Source organism: Bos javanicus, chromosome 9 (assembly GCF_032452875.1).
Source record: "Bos javanicus breed banteng chromosome 9, ARS-OSU_banteng_1.0, whole genome shotgun sequence".
NCBI lineage: Eukaryota > Metazoa > Chordata > Mammalia > Artiodactyla > Bovidae > Bos > Bos javanicus.
Window position 1 is genome coordinate 104,026,972 of NC_083876.1, and position 21,720 is coordinate 104,048,691.

Sequence of the window (21,720 nt, forward strand, 5' to 3'; positions counted from 1 at the left end):
AAAGAGAATAGAATAGTGTTTGCCAGGGGCTGGAAGGTTGGAGAAATGGGAAAATATGTGTCAAAATGAACAACCTTTCAGTTATGAGATGAATGAGTTCCTGGGATTTGATGTGTAGCACGGCAGCCGTGTTGGTAATAATATAATATATACTTGAAATTTGCTAATAGAATGTTCTCACTCCCCCTACACACACACACAAATGATAACTGTGTGAAGTGATGGTTCAGCACACGCACAGACACGTGCAGCACACAGACACATGCACAGCACACATGCAGATACATAGAGCACACGCAGACACATGCACAGCACACGTGCAGACACGCAGACGCATGCACAGCACATATGAAGGCACGCAGACACATGTACAGCACACGTGCAGACACGCAGACGCATGCACAGCACACGTGCAGACACGCAGACGCATGCACGGCACACGTGCAGACACGCAGACGCATGCACGGCACACGTGCAGACACGCAGACGCATGCACGGCACACGTGCAGACACGCAGACGCATGCACGGCACACATGAAGACACGCAGACGCATGCACGGCACACATGAAGACACGCAGACGCATGCACGGCACACATGCAGACACGCAGACGCATGCACAGCACACATGAAGACACGCAGACACATGCACAGCACACGTGCAGACACAGACACATGCACAGCACACGAAGACATGCAGACGCATGCACAGCACACATGAAGACACGCAGACACATGCACAAGCAGGGGCTTTTTTGGGCTTCTTCCCATTATGGCAACTGGATACCAAGATAAGTGCCCCTCAAGCTAAAGAACCAGGCAGAAGCCATGTCACCTTTTATAACCTAGTAAGTCATGCTCTTCTGCCATATTCTGTCATAAGGTAGCCAGAAAGGCGTCTAGCTTCAGGTGGAGATGAAATAGACTTTCCTCTCAGTGGGAAAGGAGTGGGGTTCTGGAAGAGCATAGGAGACAGTATTGCTGTGACCATTTGTGGAAATGCTCTCCTGAACGGAGCATTCCGCCCCACCCCCCGTAAAAACCATGAACTTCAGCTCTTGTGTCATCTACCCCACCACCATGCTTTCTGCTGCCCTTCAGATTCTCCAGATGTGGGCTCCTGGCTCAGTCTTCCCAGCATGACTCTTGGGATGATTTGAACAGCCTTGACTCAATAGTCCCTCCAGCAGCCTGATGTTGGTCCCTCGTGCTCCCTTTCTGTAGCCTTCGCCAGCCCTGCTGTGCACTCAGTGCTCACCGGCCTCAAGGAATTTGGCCCCAGGCCCCACCAGCCGCATGGTCTCCCAGGCCTCTCTGCTTAGCTTCCCATGCTTCCTGATCCCAGGCACAGGTGACAGCTCTGCTTGCTGTACATTCTGTACACACACTCCCTCTTTGAAGGGCAAGTAAATTTTTATTGAGGAAATAAAATGACTTTTAGAAATGATGAAAGTACTACATTCCACAATTCACAGGAGGAGAGTGATGTCAGGGAAGATGTGGAGTAGGAGGGTGTGGGCATGCATCTGTCCACCTGAACACAGACACGTGCCCAGCACATGCACAGACATGTGCAGTACACACACATGCAGCACACATGGAGACGTGCACGGCACATGCATACATGCAGCACACACACAGATACACGGCACACAGTGACATGTGCAGCACATGCAGACACATGCACAACACATGCACAGACACGTGCAGCAGACATGCGGCTCGCACCTTCAGGTGTGATGCTCCCCCAGGAGGAGCTGCAGCTTACTCACTCCTGTCCTGCCCACCCCCTGCACGCCCAGGCCCTCCCACTTAGGAAGCCATCAGGTACTGGCAGGAAGGACCAGCAGCCCCAGAAGATGCAGGTGCCAGGGAGGCTCACTTGGCTTGTGATCCAGACAGTCCAGTCAACACCTGCCTCTTCTGTCACTGTTGGAGAGAATTGTAAGTCACGTGTTCTTCCTTAAGTGGAAAAAGGTGATTTCCTGTGCCAATTTATTGTTCTAACGGTATTTGAATACTTGCAGACACACATTAGACTCCTTAAGCTCAGCAGCTCTTCCTTCATACAGCTTTCCGTCTAAGGCGTCCTGTGTGTGGAAGGAAACTACAAAGCAGACAGTGTCACAACCTCAGCAGCTCCCTGTGGCCGTGCTCAGAGGAGGGCTTTGATGGGGTGGCGTGGTCAGCCCCATGCAGGGGCAGCACTGGGGCATCAGGGCCTTGCAGGGAGCAAGGCTTGGCCATGGTGCTCGGACGGGGGCTGGGCTGACCCTGCCCAGAGGCCGCGCACCCTGCGGCTGGGGTGCGGGGCTGTCCTCACTTCGTCCCTTCACCACCCGGGCTGCGGCCTCGCCACTGCTTCCTTGAACTGGAGCGCTTGGGGCCTGGGTTTCAGAAGGGCTCCTGCCAGAGCCGTGCAGCAAAAGCCTCTGTGGCAGGTGCATGTGGAACCTGAGGGGCGGGGAGGCTGTGTCTGTCTCAGTTCAAGTGGGTATTTCTAAAGCACTCATCGTGGTGGCGTCCCTCAGTCGTGTCTATTCTTCGTGACCCTGTGTAGCCCGCTAGGCTTCCCTGTCCATGGGATTCTCCAGGCAAGAAGACTGGAGCGGGTTGCCACTTCCTCTTCCAGGGGATCTTCCTGACCCCAGAATCCAACCACATCTCTTTACCTCCTGCATTGCAGGTGGATTCTTTCACTGCTGAGCCACCAGAGAAACCCAAAGTACTCATTACTTGGGTTTAATACATCTGATTTCAGGTTTCAGAACCCAAACTTGGTTATGTTCATTTTTTTCCCCATTCTTTGAATTTCTTGTTTAAAGCTCTTCCAGGCCTCTGTTGCTACTTAAGAAGAAAAATAAGTAGGAACCAATATTTCCTGGTTCACAAAAAGAAAAAAAAAGAAAACTGCAAAAGGAAAACAAAGCACATGTGAGGTGAGTCTGTGTTTTGTCTGTGATGCCGAAGCTTCAGCAGGCAACACGCAGGTGGCCAGACATCCTCACCAGGTCTTCAGTGTCAGTGTGGCTTGGTGCCCGGTGGATTCCTCACCCGACCCATCCCGCTGGCTTGGGGATGAGCAGGCTCAAGGCCGTGCAGACTGTGATGTCAGACGAGGAACTGCATCCCTGGGAAAGCTGCAGCTCCATGTGGGCAGAGGGGACCCGGCCTGCCTGCCAGGTGTGTTCGGGGGCCCGGCAGTAACCTCCTCCTGTTTGAGGCCAGCATGACCCACAGCTGAGCTGGCTGCCTCCCTGTTACTCTGGCAAAAGCTGACTCATGTTTTTTCTTCCATGGCTTCGTCTTCCAAGCGTTCCAGGAGCCCTTTGGGAAGCATTAAGGGCTGGAGGCTGGCTCTGCAGGGTTGGTCCCATCACACGAAGGTGACGTAGCCTGCAGTTGGCACACGTTCCCTCACGTGAGCCACCTGCACAGGAGGTCCTGTTAGAAAAGTGACTCTCAATCTGGTGAGACTCCAGACGGTGAGTTGTGCCTTGTCCGCAGGACCCTCACTGTCCCCAGGGCCTAGGCCAGGCCAAGCAGCCTCCCCCTAAGCCTGCCTCCTGTGGAAACAGTCCTGGTCTGCAGGACATGTATAGTTCTCAGTGAGAAAGCAGATAGCGAAGACCAGCTTTATTAGAGGTTAGATGAAAAAGTTACCTTGAGCCTTCTCTGTTGGGCAAGTCATCTATTCTAAAAAGAAAGAGAAGCAGCCACCTCTGCAAACCAGATTAGGCTCCATGTCCATGGTTCCTGGAAAGCTTCTCTCCTGGAGATCTAGGTCACAGGCCCACCAGACACAGGGTGGTCACGAGGGGTCCACGTGCCGGTGCTGACTACCAACCTCCGCGGACAGCAGCTCAGAGCCCACCTCTGCCTAGAGATGGGAGCTGGAGGCAAGGGGGCGTGAGGGGAAGGGGTGGGCCCCAGGCTGCAGCCTCACACGCAGGCCCTGGTCTCCACTAGATCCACTGAATTTAGTAAAACTCCCACTCCAGTGTTCTTGCCTGGAGAATCCCAGGGACAGAGAAGCCTAGTGGACTGCTGTCTGTGGGGTCGCACAGAGTTGGACACGACTGAAGCGACAGCAGCAGCAGCATAGTCCAGCAAGGTTTGATGGGCTATAGGCTTTCTCACTGGCTGTTGCTACAGTCTTGTCTTCTCAGCCTGTGTTCTTTGAGGCACATCCAGCACTGAGAGTGAAACACTGTCCAAGACCTGTTTCTTGGTTTGATTCATCCTGTCAGCCCTCTGTGTTAGCAGCTGACTCAAGTGTGTAAAATGGCATGAGATATACTCTCCTATTCTGATCTGTGTAGTTGTTAAAATACAGGAAGAGCAGATAATTTGATTAATTTAGGCCACCAATCTGTCTATTGAGTCAAGCCACAGCCCTTAACTTCAGATCCAAATGAAGATAAAAGCCTTTCCATTGTGAAGAGATATTGAGACAGTCTGAGCCACTGACCTGCGCCTGGTGTGACCCCAACCTTCCTGTCCCCAGAGCAGCGTGGTGACAGGTCACGTGTGCTCAGGCGAGGGGAGTGCACATTTGCCTCCCAAGAAGGGAATTCTTTAGAAGCTTTGGCGTTAGCCCCGAAACAAGCTGCCTCTGAGAAGACAGTGCTGAAGTGACTCGGCAGTATTTTTTATGTCCTAGAGGACAATCGCCAACTTAAGGTTACAGAATTTTATTTCATTCTGAAAACTCTTCCCCAAAGAGTCATACCCTTTTTTCCCCCTCAGAAATCCTTTTCTTCTTTGCTCTTTTCTGATATTCTAGGTTTCAGCATACTTCCTTCTGAAAATTGGACCTTTCCAAATCTTAAGGCTGATTTAGAGTTGTTTTTATCCAGGCTGGTGTGTAGTGAGGTTCAGTCTTTGACTCTCATGAACGTGCTCATAGCACATTATAAAGAGCTGGCCGTCAGTGTTTCTGAGCTTGTGTGGACAGGTGTCAGGAGAGTGGCCTTATGTTCGGATACTGAGAGCTTCCTCATTCACGGAGTAGCAGCTGTTGTCGTGGTGGGCTCCCAGGTTTGCTGGACTCCAGCAAGTGCATGGAGACCATGGAAAACGTGCCTCTCATCCCCTTAGGGACATTTCTTCTTGCTGGTCTTAGGCCCCTTTACATCTGGAAACTGTGGAGGACTCTCAGTTACTGTATTAGAAATTTAAAATGATAAAAAGTTTAAATGCGTATTTATTAATTCATTTAAAAGTAAAAATACACCAACTACACGAGGACATTTTTTATTCCCAGTGGAACCCCTGCATTGCCCCCAGAGTTAGAAGAGCAGCAGTTGCTCTTTTGCAGACGCACTCAGTGTCCGGGTTTAGGAAAGACAGCCACCTGTCTGCAGGAGTGCGCTGCTCTCTGAGGGGTGGGCCAGCCACAGGCTTGTGGTTCAAGGGCAGGTGGCCCTCGTGGCCTCTTCAGAGATGTGTGGACAGTCTTCCTGGAAACTACCCCAAACTCTGCAGGCGGGAGTTCTCTGAAGGCAGCTGCCGTGGAACCCAAACCCCCTCAGTGACCTCGGTGAGTGCGTGTGATAGCCGCCCGTCTGCCCTGCCCTCTGGGTGCGCAGGTGTGTGACCTGCTTGGTCATGTGGGAAACACGGCTCGCTGAGGCCTGCGGCTCTGAGCACCAGCGCACTCCCTCACGAGAGACCGCGGCCACGTTGTCGGCAGCCCCATCAGAGGTCTCTTCTGTGTAGACAACCTCCGGCAGCTGTGGCTCTTACAAGGACTCTGAATTCTGATTTTTTCTTGAAGTCTCAAATTTCATCATTGGCAACAAAACTGTTTTTGTATTGCTTTCCTGAAATGACAACTTTAGCACCTCTAGAGATGAAATGTGGGAAGAGTTGTAGGGTATAAATTGTAACAAAAGGGCCAAAAGCTCATGCAGGGAAGCCTGGAGGAGGCTGGATGGAGGGGTCAGAGCCCCAGGGTGCAGGACCACGGGGTGGGGGGCGGGTGCCACGTGCGTGGTGCAGCCGTTCTGTGGGCAGACACGCTGACATGACACTTGTGTGGGAGACTCTGTCCCCTGGGTCCAGGTAAGACTTGACTCTCCTCCTGTCTGTGCAAAGCTGCTTCTTAGCCAGGTAGCCCAAGGGAAGGGAGTGTCCGACTTGGGGCTCAGGACATGTTCAGAGTAACTGGAACAGAGGAACGTGTGGTGTGTTCTGCTTCCAGGGCACCTTTGGGAAGGGTGGCTGCTGACACCTGCCCTTGGAGCCCTGACACTTGAGACCTGGGCTCCCCAGCTGTCTAGAGTTTCCCAGGAGAGCTGAATCTTAGAAACACTGTCTGAGAAGCAAAGGTGTCGGAGCCCCTTGAGGTGGGGCTGCTGGGGTCAGGTTTTATCTCCACTTGCCCTGCAGGTGCTGGGGCCACCAGGAGTTTCCAGGGAACTTGCCTCTGAGCCTGGCCTGGGCCGTGCATCCCCTCTGCACTCAGGGCTCGTCAGCTGCAGGGCAGACTTGTCAGGGCCTGTAGGAGTCGATGACTCTGCCAGGGGCCGTGTCCCCAGAGGCCATGTGCTGTCACGGGGCCGCTGTGTGGGGTTGGCTCTTTCCCTTCGGCCCTGACATGCCCACACTGCGTGAGTCCGTTCTGTGGCCTGTGGTCAGACCCCCCACGGCCTGACTTCTGTGGACAGAAAGCATCAGAACTGAGGGCAAGGGAGGAGCAAGCAGTTCACTGCGGAGGAGACAGAAGGCATCCTGAAACCTTGCCAGCAGCGACCTCAACCACAGGAGCCAAGGAAGGATGTGGGACGTGAACTCTGGTCTGTTCTCAGAAGGTGACTGTCCTGTGCCTCGGTTTCCTCTGTCTCATGGTCACGTCACGTTGGAGCAAATGCAGCCCAAGCTCAGGGACCTTTGATGGGCTGTGAAATGGGTCAGGTTACATGAGAGATCCAGGGCAACTGATTCAGAACCACCTCTGACTTCAGACTTTTATGCAGGTAAGTTTGTTGCTAAAAAAGCAGATCAACCATGACTGCCAGCCCTTAGATCCGTCTGGTTTTGCTGCCCTGCATGGGCCTCGCTTCTGCTTGGAGAGCTCACCCTCGGGCAGGCATTCTGTCTGGTTGTGGAGGGCCCTGCACCCCTCCACACGGGCCCCTCCCGCCCCAGTGTGGCCACACCAAGACTGCTTCCTCCCACATGCTGCTGAGTTCAAAGCATTTTATTTGCATCATTTTTACTAGGGATGAATATTAGTAAACTTTCGTGGGTTCTTTTTTTTTTTTTTTTGCAAAGCCTAATAACTATTTCGGAGCAGGCAATGGCACCCCACTCCAGTACTCTTGCCTGGAAAATCCCATGGAGGGAGGAGCCTGGTAGGCTGCAGTCCATGGGGTCGCAAAGAGTCGGACACGACTGAGCAACTTTCACTTTTCACTTTCATGCGTTGGAGAAGGAAATGGCAACCCACTCCAGTGTTCTTGCCTGGAGAATCCCAGGGACGGGGGAGCCTGGTGGGCTGCCGTCTATGGGGTTGCACAGAGTCGGACACGACTGAAGCGACTTAGCAGCAGCAGCAGCAATAACTATTTAAAACAAACCAGTAAGAAAGCAACACATGCTTTTTTTTTTTTTTTTTAAATTTAAGTGTAGTTGATGTTTACAATGTTGTTAGTTTCTGGTGTACAGCAGAGTGACTTACATGTTTATATGCATTTGTTTTCACATTCTCCATTATGCTTTACCACAGGATATTGAATATAGTTCACTGTTCTATACAGTAGGGTCTTGCTGTTTATCATCCAGTATGTAGTAGCGTATAGCACGCTTCTAAAGTCAAGCTTTAGTGGATGTGGTGGAGTTTGCTGAGATCACTGACACTGGCGTACTACAAGCACGTGTTGATGGGCTCTCCCTGACTGCCTGGTGGATGTTCAGCTCCCTCCTGCCTCCTGTCTCTTGTCTCTCTGTTTGAGTCTCCCTCTCCGCGGGGACCACACAAGCCTGCTCTTTACCTGGAATAAATGTTACCGTTTATTTTTCTAGCCGGTGGCGCTCAGGCCTTCTGATGGCTGCTCTTCCCCTGCCTCTGGCCCACGCAGGGTTCCAGTCCCGGTGGGTTCACCGTGGTGGCCAGGATGCCTGAGTTATGTCTGCTTTCCAAAACTTTTACTTCAGTCACAGAATGTCGCTCAGTGATGGTCGTTTCCAATTCAGTATCATCTGCACAAATTTTACCTGAAGCTTAGCTCTAGGAACCCTGAGAGTGGTCACTTGTTCATTGACTCACAATGCCTGCCACTGTAGGAGATGTGGGTTTGATCCCTGGAGAAGGAAATGGCAGCCCGCTCCAGTGTTCTTGCTGGGAGAATCCCAGGGACAAGGGACCTGACAGGCTGCAGTCCGTGGGGTCACAGGGTCAGACTTAAACAGCAACAGATGAGCAACTACTGTGTGCCCCGTGCAGGGGCTGCTGGAGACGCGACCCAGGGCAGGTGACGTGTGACGCTGCCGGGCTTGGTGGAGAGGGGCCCCCGGGGCTGTCCGGGAGGACGTGCCCCTAACCCTAGCCCTGGCCACATGGCCATCCCAGCTTCACCTCTGCTTCAGGTGGCCCAAGGCATCTCCAGAGTCGGGGCGTGGCCAGTGCACCCTGAAGGAAGGGCAATTGCTGTAACACTGTTGGTCGTCAGCAGCCATTCTGAGGCCCCTTCTCCCCGGCACAGGGGTATTCTATAGGCCAGGGTGGAGGCTGATACTTAAACCTCCCAGAAAGGAAGTTTAATGACCAAATGCAGTGAATGTTTACAAACAGCAGGAGACACAGAATCTCAGGGCCACACACTAGCTAGTGGCCAAGTGGCTGACCACGTGCTTCCCAACCTTGAGTTTAAAACGTCCCCACAAGGACCTGTCTCTGCCCCATCACTGCCCTGGAAATGCTTCAAAAGGTGTTTAATCCATCCCCCCACCCCATCCCGAAGGGAAGGGCGTTGCTCCTGTAAAGGTCTCAGGAACCAGCCTGGGAGGGGCAGGACTATTAACGAGGCTCTGGGCCCTGGCCGTCCTGCGGCCGGCTCTGCTAACTGAGGCCCAACTGCACACACGGCGCTAATCCCCGTGACGGGGAGCAGAGGAGGAAACGTCCGGTTACCGAGGGGCGCCCCCCCAGCCTCCATCTGTGCCGTGGCCGGGCTTGCGGAGCATATGTTGCCTGTTGCTCACTGACCATCTGCTCGAGCTGCCGAAGTGTCCCTGTTACCATGACGACAGAGGCCTTGATTGGCGGTGGCAACACAAACACTCCCGGCTCAGGTTTCACTTTTATCTGTGCTCTGGAATGGGGCTGGGAGGGGTCAGGCTGCCTCCTGGCCTGCCCCACCCCCCACCCCCTATCCCCTGCGGAGCAGCTACGGTTGGGAGTTAATGAACCTGAGAGCTGGATGGCGGCGAGTTTCTGTTCCCCTGGCACCTGGCAGGTGACTCCAGAGTGGACGTTCCCCAGATTTCAGGCCGTTGTCTGAGGGTGCGTCTCTGCCCGCAGGGAGAGCGCCAGCTGCCGGGACACTGCCCCTCGGCCAGGGAATGTCTGCCACCCGTGCAGTTGGGGGAGCTGGTTTAATGGAACAAATGAGTGGGCTTTGTCAGCCATTAGCAGGACCACTTCATAGACCCTGTTGTGGGGGCCACGTCCTGCCAGGGGAGGTTCCCTGGGGGCACAGCTGCGGTGCTTCCGAGAGAGTTGGTGCTTTCAGGTGGGACTGAGACCCTGCTGAAGGGAGTGCGGGGGTCCCAGCCCCCACAGGAGGCTCGGCCCTCCTCTACCCAGGTGTCAGTGCTGGGACGAGAGCCCCCAGTGGGAAGGAGGGGTCTGAGGCAAAACCAGACCTCTGTTAAGTCCCCCAAACTGGGTTCCTTTCCTGGTGAGCGTTGTGCCAGAAGAGAAGGAAGGATTTCTTACTTGCAGCAACTCAGGAGAACACCAGGGACCCTTCCCAAAGCAGCAGAATCGGGGAGCTTTAAGCTAAGTGCCCATGTACCTTTGTGATGCGGCTGGAGCAGAGGCGAGTCCAGCACAGCACTGGGACGAAGGTGGACAGAGGCCAGGCTTCAGCCGACTGGAGTCGGGAGGGTCAGCATCATCCCTCAGTGCTCCAGGCTGGGGCCTCAGTCTCTGCAGAGCAGTTCAAAGCCTGCATCAGGTTGTCCCTTACATCTCGCGGGAGGAATGGACTGTTTTATCGCTGGACTGTTGCTTCTTGGCTGCTTTCCCTTCATTCCTACGTTCCCCACCGTCATGAAGATCATTAAATACTGAGACCTGTTTGAAGGCAGGCACTGTGTCCAGGCTCAGATCACAAAAGATTTGGGCCCAAAATGGCTTCTTATCTGAGAAAGCCATGCCTGGTTCTTTCTCCTGGGATCCCTGCCTTATCTGTTTGTGCGTGCATGTGTGCGTGCTAAGTCACTTCAGTCATGTCTGACTTTTAGTGACCCCATGGACTGTAGCCCATCAGGCTCCTCTGCTTCTCCAGGCAAGAATACGGAGTGGATTGCCATTTACTTCTCCAGGGAATCCTCCCGACCCATGGATTGAACCCGCATCTCCCATCTGCCTGCATTAGCAAGAGGGTTCTTTACCAGCAGTGCCACCTGGGAAGCCCCCCCGTCTGCCTACAGTTACTTTAATTTTTGAGCCCTTAGAACTGAGGAACACCGAGTCAATTGTTTTTCCCCCTGGCTCTCTTCAGGGACCAGCTCTGGCCTCCAGCTGCTCGTGTCCTCAGGGCGAGCATGTGTGGCCAAGGTGTTGCCACCAGCCCTGCCCAGACCTGCACGTGGAGCCCACCCCCCAGGCTTATCAGAAAAGGGCAGAGCGTGGCAGCCCCTCCCTCATATTCTCTGTGTTGGTGGAACCACTCAGAGCCAGGACCAGGCAGAAGGGCCGCACAAGGTCCACGCTGGGATTTCTGGGGCCCTTCCGTGCTTTGTGTGGCCGGATCTGGTGTGGGCAGGAGTGGATGCCCAGGCAAGACCTGGGGCGTCTCGTGAGTCACTGGGAAGTCAGGGCCCCCGAGAGAGTCCACACGGGCTAAGGAGAAGCCGCCTGTGGGATGAGTGGTCTCATGGCCGGCCTCATCCCCGAGCCCCTCCCGAGGCGCCTGCCCAGCACCGAGCCCTGGGCTGCCTTGTGTGCACCGGTAGCTGGGGGCAGGGCCCCAGAGTTGCACAGAATCTGCTGTAAAGGTTCACTTGTGGCTCTAGGACGTGGCATCCTCTGAGACCCAGGGGCTTGGTGTCACTGCGAGGTCTCAGTACCCGGTCGCTTCATCAGCCTGGCCTCCCCATCACACTGCCCAGGGCTCACTGGCCACGCTCTGACCCGGCCCCCAGCTGCCTCCCTTCAGCCTCCGGTCACCCAACTTCCCCGAAGCCTGCAGCAACTACCCAGTGTGTGACAGCAGGCAAGTCCTGCCACTTTCTGGACACAGGAAAGCAGGTGCTTTGCTGCTTATAAATTACGTTTTCTTGGCCATTCACCATTGCAGCTTGAGAGCATAGTGTTATTTAAAAAAAAATTAAAATCTGGCCTTCAGCTTCCAGATTAACAAGTATTACTAGATACCAAATGGCCTTATGAGCAAGTCAAACGTGGTATTTTACCAAAAGCAAAACTGCTATTTAGACTTTATTATCTCACCTGCTTTTAAAAATAGAAATTTCTTTGTCATAGCTTGTATACCTTCTAATGTCTAAAAGCTGCACATAGAAGACCCACTTCCAGATCACTTGGGTACAGGGTGGGAAAGGCTAACTCCCACCGTGCCGCTTGCCCGTCGGTTCCAACTGTGTTTAAGCCGTCGCAGACATAGGAAGAAAGCAGACAGCGTTGACACCAAGAGATCGACAAAAGGAAGGCTGTCAACTAATCTAACGTATAAGTAGCAGTGTGAAAATCCTAAATAAATAATCAGAGAACAGAATCCAGCAGTGTGTTAAGAGGATCATATACTAGTGAGTATTAAGCATTTTTTCCCAATGAAGTAGGAATGGGTCAATACTAGGCCTGTAGATATAAATCGCCATTTAGTGGAGCAAAAGATAAAAATAATGTCTCTGTAGATGCTGACAAACGAATGAAATTCACATACACTCTGCTTTTAAAATGCTCCTAATAAAATAGAGGTTGATGAGTATGCCTTTAGTGTCATCAATGCTGTCTCAGCCTGAAAGCTCGCACCCTGGGGACCCTGGAAACAGCACCCTCCCCCCCCCCAATATCAGAAAGAAGATATTGTTTCTGATATCACACTGTTCTGGTGGCTCCAGCTCGTGCAGTTTAGTCAAAAGACAGAAACAAAGTACCACAATGGGAAAGGATGAGATAAAGTGATTTCTTATATATTATTTCATTGTATATTTGGAAAACCATAGAGAAGCAGCTGGGGAAAAAATGTACAAAATAAAAGAGAATTTGACAATTAGTCAGCAGCCTTCCTGTTTGGAAACCACTAGGAGCTATGATAGGAAAAAAAAAAAAGGTTGCTTTATCACAGCATCAAAAAAAAAAAAAAAAAGAAACTATCTGATGCTGTGGTTAGGAAGAGATGAGAAGCAGGGACAGAGGGAGCAGCGCCTGTGCGAGAGGGCGAGGGCACGTGTCGTGGGCGAGGGCACGTGTCGTGGGCGAGGGCACGTGTCGTGGGCGAGGGCACATGTCGTGGGCGAGAGCACGTGTCGTGGGCGAGGGCACGTGTCGTGGGCGAGGGCACGTGTCGTGGGGAGGCCAGTTGCTGCAAGTTAATCTGTACACGTCGTGCACTCCCAACTGAAGTGTTGACTCTTTTTAACTAGACAGGTTAAATATAAATTTGTATGAAAAAATAGAAGTAGGCAAGACCTAAAATAAAATAATGATGGGATTAGTCCCATCCGATGTTAAAACACATTACGAAGTTACATCTTAAACTTCTGTTACTGGCAAATGGATAATTAGGAAGTCCAGAAAACAGAGCCAAATACATGTAATTTATGATAAAAGTGTTTGAATCATTGGGCAACATGATTTTCCTGTACTGATGTCATGTGGGCAAACATCATGGAAAACTAAAAAGTTAGGTCTGTACCTCATCAAAGTAAATTCCAGAAAGATCAACAGTCTAAATGCAAAAGAGAAACAGACATGTACAGAAAGAAACCACAGGAGGATTTTTTTCTGTTGACATATGGAAGGCCTCCCCTTCATGGATCACAGCCTTGTGGCAAAGGGGCTTATCTAACTCAATGAAACTCTGAGCCTGCCTTGCAGGGCCACTCAAGACAGATAGGTCCTAGTGAAGAGTTCTGACAAAACGTGATCCACTGGAGGAGGAAATGGCAGCGCACTCCAGGGTTCTTGCCTTGAGAACCCTGTGCACAATATGAAAAGGCAAAAAGGCATGAGACTGGGAGATGAGCCCCCTGGGTTGGGAAGGGTCCAGTATGCTACTGGGGAAGAGCAGAGGGCACTTATTAACAGCTCCAGAAAGAATGAAGTGGCTGGACCAAAATGGAAGGAATGCTTAGTTTTGGATGTGTCTGGTGGTGAAAGGAAAGTCCGTTTCTGTAAAGAACAATATTGAATAGGAACCTGGAATGTTAGGTGCATGAATCAAGGTAAATTGGATGTGATGAAGCAGAAGACGGCAGAGAAGGAAATGGCAAACCACTCCAGTATTCTTGCCTAGAGAATCCCATGGACAGAGGAGCCTGGCGGACTGCTGTCCGTAGAGTCGCACAGAGTCGGACACGACTGAAGCAACTTAGCATGCATGCATGCAGTGGAGAAGGAAACGGCAACCCACTCCAGTATTCTTGCCTGAAGAATCCCAGGGACAGAGGAGCCTGGTGGGCTGCTGTCTATGGGGTTGCACAGAGTTGGACACGACTGAAGTGACTTAGCAGCAGCAAGCAGAAGATGGCCAGACTGAACATTGACATTTTAGGAATCAGTGAACTAAATGGACGGGAATGGGCAGATTTAATTCAGATACCATTATATCTACTACTGTGGATAAGAATTCCTTAGAAGAAATGGAGTAGACCTCATAGTCAACAAAAGAGTCTGAAATGCAGTACTCAGGTGCAATCTCAAAAACAACAGAATGGTCCTCTCAGACAATTTCCAGGGCAAACCATTCAACATCACAGTAATCCAAGTCTATGCCCCAATTGCTGATGCTAAAGAATGTGAAGTTGAATGGTTCTATGAAGACCTATAACACCTAGAATTGACGCACACACAAAGATGCCCCTTTCATCATAAGGGATTGAAATACAAAAATAGGAAGTCAGGAGATACCCCCCAAAACAGGCAAGTTTGACCTTGGCGTGCAAAATAAAGCAAGGCAAAGGCTAACAGAGTTTTGTCAAGAGAACATGCTAGTCATAGCAAACACCCTTTTCCAAACTCAAGAGACAACTCTACACATGATGTCACTAGATGGTCAACACTGAGATCAGATTTATTATGTTCTTTGCAGCTGAAGATGGAGAAGCTCTATACAATTAGCAAAAACAAGACTGGGAGCTGACTGTGGTTCAGATCATGAGCTCCTTATTGCAAAATTCAGGCTTAAATTGAAGAACATAGGGAAAACCACTAGACCATTCAGATATGATTAAATCAAATCCCTAGTGATTATACCAGGGCTTCCCTGGTGGCTCAGATAGTAAAGCATCTGCCTGCAATGCAGGAGACCTGGATTCGATCCCTGGGTCAGGAAGATCCCCTGGAGAAGGAAATGGCAATCCACTCTAGTACTCTTGCCTGGAAAATTCCATGGATGGAGGAGCCTGGTAGGCTACAGCCCATGGGGTTGCAAAGAGTCAGACATGACTGATCAACTTTCCTTTCCTTTCTAATGATTATACAGTGGAGGTGAATAATCAATTTAAGGGATTAGATCTGGAAGACAGAGTGCCTGAAGAACTATGGGTGGAGGTTGATAACACTGTATAGGAGGTGGTGACCAAAACCATCCCAAAGAAAAGAAATGCCAGAAGACAAAGTGGTTGTCTGAGGAAGCTTTACAAATAGCTGAGAAAAGAAGAGAAGTGAAAGGCAAGGGAGAAAGGGAAAGATATGCTCAACTGAATGCAGAGTTCCAAAAACAGGAAGGAAAGATAAGAAAGCCTTCTTAAGGGTACAATGAAAAGAAATAGAGGAAAACAATAGAATGGGAAAGACTAGAGATCTGTTCAAGAAAATTGGAGATATCAAGGGAGCATTTCATGCAAAGATGGGCATGATAAAGGACAGAAATGGTATGGACCTAACAGAAATAGAAGATACTAAGAAGAGGTGGCAAGAATATACAGAACTATACAAAAAAGGTCTTACTGACATGATGACCATGATGGTGTGATCACTCACCTAGAGTCAGACATCCTGGAGTGTGAAGTCAAGTGGGCCTTAGGAAACATCACTGTGAACAAAGCTAGTGGAGGTAATAGAATTCCAGCTGAGCTATTTCAAATCCTAAAAGATGATGCTGTTAAAGTGGTGCACTCAGTATGTCATCAAATTTAGAAAACTCAGCAGTAGCCATAGGACTGGAAAAAGTCAGTTTTCATTCCAATCCCAAAGAAGGGCAATGCCAAGGAATGCTCCAGCTACTATACAATTGTACTCATTCCACATGCTAGCAAGGTTATGCTCAAAACCCTTCAAGCTAGGTTTCAGCAGTACATGAACTGAGAACTTCCAGATGTACAAACTGGACTTTGAAGAGGCAGAGGAAACCAGAGATTGAATTGCCAACATCAGTTGGATCATAGAAAAGCAAGGGAATTTCAGGAAAATGTTTATTTCTTCACTGACTACACTAAAGCCTTTGACAGTGTGAGCACAACAAACTGGAAAATTCTTAAAGAGATGGGAATACCAGACCACCTTACCTGCCTCCTGAGAAACCTGTATGCAGGTCAAGAAGCAACAGTTAGAACTGGCCATGGAACAATGGACTGGTTCATATTTGGGAAAGGAGTACGACAAGGCTGTACTTGTCACTCTGTTCATCACCCTGCTTATTTAACTTCTATGCAGAGTACATCATATGAAATCCCAGGCTGGATGAATCCCAAACTTAAGACTGCCAGGAGAAATATCAGCAACCTCTTATATGCAAATGATAACACCCTAATGTCAGAGAGTGAAGAGGAAATCAAGACCCTCTTGATGAGGGTGAAAGAGGAGAGTGAAAAAACTGACTTGAAACTCAATATTCAAAAAGCTAAGATTGTGGCATCAGGTCCCCTCACTTCACGGCAAAGAGAAGGGGGATAGTAGAAGCAGTAATATATTTTCTTTTCTTGGGCTCCGAAATCACTGCAGATGATGACTGCAACCATGAAATGAAAAAGACACTTGCTCCTTGGAAGAAAAGCTTTGACAAGCCTAGACAGAATATTAAAAAGCAGAGACGTCACTTTGCCAACAAAGATCTATATAGTCAAAGCTGTGGTTTTTCCAGTAGTCAAATATGGATGTGGGATTTGGACCATAAAGAAGGCTGAGCACCAAAGAATTGATGCTTTTGAACTGTGGTGTTGGACAAGACTCTTGAGAATCCCTTGGACTGCAAGATTAAACCAGTCAGTCCTAAAGAAAATCAATCCTGAATATTCATTGGAAGGACTGAAGCTGAAGTGCCAATACTTTGGCCATGTGACGTGAAGAGCTGACTCATTGGAACAGACCCTGATGCTGGGAAAGATTGAAGGCAAATGCAACAGAGGATGAGATGGTTGGATAGCATCACCTACTCAATAGACATGAATTTGAGCAAACTCTGGGAAATAGTGGAGGACAGAGGAGCCTGGCATGCTGCAGTCCATGTAGTCGCAAAGAATTGGACACCACTTAGCAACTGAACAACAGTGGAAGGCTAAATATAACACAAAACCCAAAAGCCATAATGTTAGGGGAAAAAATACTACGTAAGGATAAAAAAGATGCTGCATTAATCAAAATCATCACCATAAGCCAAGCAGAAGATAATGGTAAGCTGTAAAAGTAGGTCAATAAGGAAAAGGAGGCAAAGAGGTCACCTGAGGTGGAGATGTGTGTTGCCCTTAAACACATGAGAAAATGCCCAGCTTTTCTCATAAAACTTCCTGAGTGACCATATTCCCCTTGGTCATGCTAAGGGCAGGGGGCTCGCCTGTACCTTTGGTACCAATGCAAAATCCATCCCTTCTGATGGAAGAAAATTTGGTCGTGTCCTTCAGAATCCTACTTCTGTGGGTGTGTCCACAGGTTCAGCCACACAGAGTGGCTGCTTTGGCTGTGCTGCCCATGGGGCCACCCTCACTCACAGATACGGGTGTGGTCACCTGCCCACCAAACAGTCCTGCCAAGTGGATCACGGAGTCCAGCGTCGTGGCCACCAGAGTCTGCACCTGAGACTCAGATCCGTGGATACAGGTGTGAGGGGCTGGCTTGGGGCGGCTGTGACCCCAGAATGCTCAGTGGTTCTGTGAGCCCCCGTCATGGGCCCAGAGCCTCTGGTCATAGGCCATCTGGGAGGGCCTTTCCCTCCAGAGACCCTGCGCCTCACATCGGCCCCCTCACTGTCCTGGAGACCTGACCTGGGCCCGGGGCAGTCTGGGCTCAGGGGGCCCCATCCACAGGGGCTGAGCCAGCTGGGTGGTCACTGAGAACGGTTACGGGTGTGTCCACGTCTCCTCCTCATTTATGTCGTAGGCAGCCCGGTGGCTGGCTGGCTGTGTGTGTATGCTCCCACGGCCCTGGCACAGAGCAGTACCTGCAGCAGCCCCTGAGAAATGCTGCATTATTTTCTAAGAAAAACCACACACAATATGACATGCAAAATGTCACCACCAGTAATGGAATCTCCTCTCTCTCTACTGCTATACTGTCCCCTGGCTGCCTGCAGCTGGGAGCTGTTGGAGTCGACCTTGGGGCCTGACATAGGAGGTGGGGGTATCCTGCCCATAAACAGAGGTGGTCCCCAAGCCAGTTGGCCAGGGCCTCTTAAGAGAAGGGCTGAAGAGGAAAGGTGTGGGAGAAAGAGACTAGCCCCTAGAAATGTCACTTGGGTTCACAGTGGCCTCCCTGGCCCCATGGGGACAATATTGCAGTGCCTGTGCCCACGAGTCCCCTCAATGTGCCCTGAAGAGGGGCAGACGCTGGTGTCGTAGCCGGACTGGGAGGAGGACTCAGGGATAAGGAGCTGGGGTAGTTACCTCCCCCGTGCCCCACATTCTTACAGAAATGGAGTCAGGAATCAGCCTGGGAGCTACTATCAAAACAGCAAGAGATAGCAAGTGTTGGAGAGGGTGTGGAGAGAAGGGAGCCTCCTGCACTGTTGGTGAGAATGTGAATTGGCACAACTACTGTGGAGTATGAAAGTTCCTCAGGAAACTAAGAACAGAGCTACCATATATTCTAGAAATTCTGGTCCTGGGCATTTGTCTGAAGAAAACAGAAACAGTAATTAAAAAAATTTATATGTACCCCTGTGTTCATCACAGCTCTATTTTGGTAGAGCTCTATTTCTGTCTTTATAGACAAGACATGGAAGCAACCTAAGTGTCCATCAATAGATGAGTGGATAAAGATGGCGTGGCATGCACATAAGGTGGAATAATATCACGCAGCCATAAACAGAAAGAAACTTGCCATTTGTGACTTGGATGGACGGTGAAATATTATGCTAAGTGAGACAAGTCGGAGGGGAAAGACCTATTGTGTAATTTCACTCCTGTGGAATCTGAAAAGTAAACAAAACAAAAACAAGCTCATAGGTTCTCATCTGTATCATGACGGTACTTGAGATGGTGAGCATGCCGTAGTGTGTACAGATGTCAAATTATATTGCTCTGTAGGCGAAACTTGTATTAAAAGCAAAACCAAGATCAGCCAGGGGGCTGCCTTTGCAGGCAACGTGCTCACAGAGGGAGCTGAGGGTAGACAGCGGTGTCCGTGCTGCAGAGGACCCTCAGCAGGCCTCTGGGGACAAGGCTGCAGGGCAGGAGGGAAGGGGCCCTCGCCACTGTGCATGCTTTCTGTTTAAACCTGCGAGAGGCGAGCAGATGTTCTCTGGTGGCTTTGCTTATAGGCCCAAAGTTGTCACCAGGGCCCAAAGCCTGTGCGTGTTTGTCACCAGCACAGGTCTGCACAGAGGGGCCAGCAGGAGCCTAAAGCCGCCACCCCACCCGGCACAGCAGGGCTGGCCACCAAGCGGGGCTGGCCCTCCACAGCCTGTCCCCGATGCTCCCACGTGTGGTCCCTCCTGAAGCAGAGGGCTGGATCGAATGAGCTTTTGAGGTTCCTTCCCTCACAAGCCCCTAAAGTCTGTGCCCTGGAGCCAGAGAAAGGTTCAAAACAGGAGGCAGCTCTGGGGATGAAGGTGTCAAAACGGAAGCTTCAGCCTTCTCCCCCCTCCCGCTGTGAAGGCCAACACCGGGGCTGGGCTGCTCTCGGCTTCTGGGGCTGCTCCGCCGCACCTCTGAGAACTAAGCCATCAACAGCAGGCTGAGAAGTGAGGCGGCCCCATCTCAGTGCACAAATGACCCTAAAGAGGGTCAGATCAGAGGAGCCACCTCCAGACGGGAATTCACAGCTGCCTGGGGCTGGCCCCGTGGCAGGGAGGCAGCACCGAAAAGGTGCATGAGTTCGAGCGTTCAAAAGTGGCCTCCAGGAGCCACTACAGGACGAGATGAAAGGGGCCTTCCTGCACAGAAGGTTTTTGTGGGGTCTGCCCTGCAGCGGGCCTGCCTCACAGGTGCTCGGCTTGAGGCTTCTAATCCTTTTCACACACTGTGCCCCCTGGCCACCCTCCCCAGCCAGGCAAGAGGGCTGACTGATGAGACTGCCAGAAGGAGCCAGGACTTGAAGGATAAAGAGAGAGAGGAGGGCACATTGGGAGGGAGAGCTGTGGATGCCCCGGCTGCATGGATGTGTGAAAACTTAATCTAGTAGCTGGAGTGGATGCACCTGGACTTGTTTATGTGGCCAGGCTTCCTGAATGTTTCCCATTCAGTTGGGAAACCAAGAACTGGCCAAGGAGTGTGTCGCTGCAGCCCTGGAGACATGAACACAGTCACTCAAAACCGCCTCTCAGTGCCCAGAGCGTGGGGCTGGGGGTGCCTCTTCCTGTAGGGCAACTGCCCTCTTAGGATCACTTGCACACACTCAGTGCTCAATAAATGTTCTTTGAATGCACGATTTGATGCTTGACCTTCCTGGGGATTAGCCTCTGTCATGGAATAGTAATTTACCAGAAACTCCCCAAATGATGTGTGTTAGTTTTTTCTGCTCATTTCCATCACTCTTTTGCAGTGTCACCTGAGTAGCTGGGTTCTTTGCCCCCACAGATGTTCGAGCAGTTTTCCCAGAACCAGCAAACAGCAGGCAACTGTAGTTCACCTGAGCCCTGTGGCCCAAATCCTGCAAAAATACTGTTTCAGAAAGAACTTGATTTTTGTCTATGAGAAGTGTCTCAACATTGGCTGCTACACACCATGAACTAGTGAGATAGTTGTCAACAAAAAAACCCTTCCTAGAACAGACAATTTTCTATTCAAAATTTGCCAACCTGAAAAATACCTACACAAGATTACTTGTTTCTGACACTTTTTCTAAAGCCTGACTCACAGCTACACCGTTTACACTTGATCTTTGTTTGTCAAAGGCGGTCTTAGTGATTTGAAGGCCAAGTGGACAGACTTCCAAACAAGCCCTCCTTTAGCCGTGGACAGAGCGACTGTGCATCTGTGCCGTTCCCTCAGGGCCCCCGCCTGCATCCCGGGCCGGGTCCCCCTCCAGACAGGCCACAGGCCGCACGCTGTCACCTCTGCTCCGGGGAGGCAGCTTTGCTCTGGCCGGTGCTCACTAGCTGTTCCTCTGACTCAGGAACAGAACTGACGCACGTGGGCTGGCAGCCTGCACCCCGGCCCTCGGCTGCTTCTCAGCAGAGGTACCAGCCAACAGTGGGCACCAGACACTGCTGCCCCTCCACCCCAAGTGAGACCACCCCTCAGCAAGCAGCTGTCGGTGTTGGCTGGCCAGATTCCAACAGGTGTTCTGTACAGGTTCAAAGCTCCCTGTCCTGTTACTGGTTCCCAGTGCTACCTGATTCCCTCTTCCTTCTTCTGTGAGAACCTGGTTATGAGTAGAAACTTGGATCTGAAGGTGCGTCTTCTGTCCTTCCCTCCCATCCAGGAGGACCGCAGACTGCGTGAGTGGACCGGAGCCCATGGGGCCAAGGCCCCCTCCTGCCAGTGGAGGTTAGTCCGAGCTGCCCAACTGGACACCAGGGTTCCTTGGTGATTCAGGCCAAGATTGGGCAGGGGCTCAGGGATTCCCTTCACGGCCCACCAGGCAGGAGAAAGGACTGAGACAAGGGGTCGGGTGACCCCAGAGGCCCTCGTCCCTGATGTTCTACCACCTTCTTGGGCTCGTGATCCCACTCGCACTCCGGCCCTTCCTGGGGCAGGGGCGAGGGGAGGGCAGAGGAGTGCACCAGGCTTGGCGTGAGCTGGCGCTGGCTGTGTGCTCTTGGACAAACTCCTTAGCCTTTCTGCCCCTTGGAGCCCTCTTCCAACACGGGGACATGGCTCCTCTCTCAGGGAGCCCCTGCCAGTGCCACGGCTGACACCCCAGCTCTCACCCTGGGGTTCACCTCACACCCGCACCCCCAGCCACGTCCCCACCTCTCTTCACTGTCTGCAC

General features: G+C 51.3%; 1 protein-coding gene across 3 annotated transcripts in view; it reads left to right on the top strand.

The window, feature by feature from the left end:
* FAM120B (family with sequence similarity 120 member B) overlaps positions 1 to 21,720 on the top strand; it is a 106,618-nt gene that overhangs the window by 72,907 nt on the left and 11,991 nt on the right. Inside the window, exon 8 of one of the 3 annotated variants that reach the window (XM_061428619.1) lies at positions 21,211 to 21,275. The exons of 1 other annotated variant lie outside the window; for it this stretch is intronic. In XM_061428619.1, coding sequence (XP_061284603.1) covers positions 21,211 to 21,230 — 20 coding nt within the window. In that variant the 3' untranslated portion in view covers positions 21,231 to 21,275. Of the gene's footprint in view, positions 1 to 2,824; positions 8,027 to 21,210; positions 21,276 to 21,720 lie in introns of those variants that run through there. One more of the 3 variants, XM_061428615.1, reaches the window with a different exon arrangement.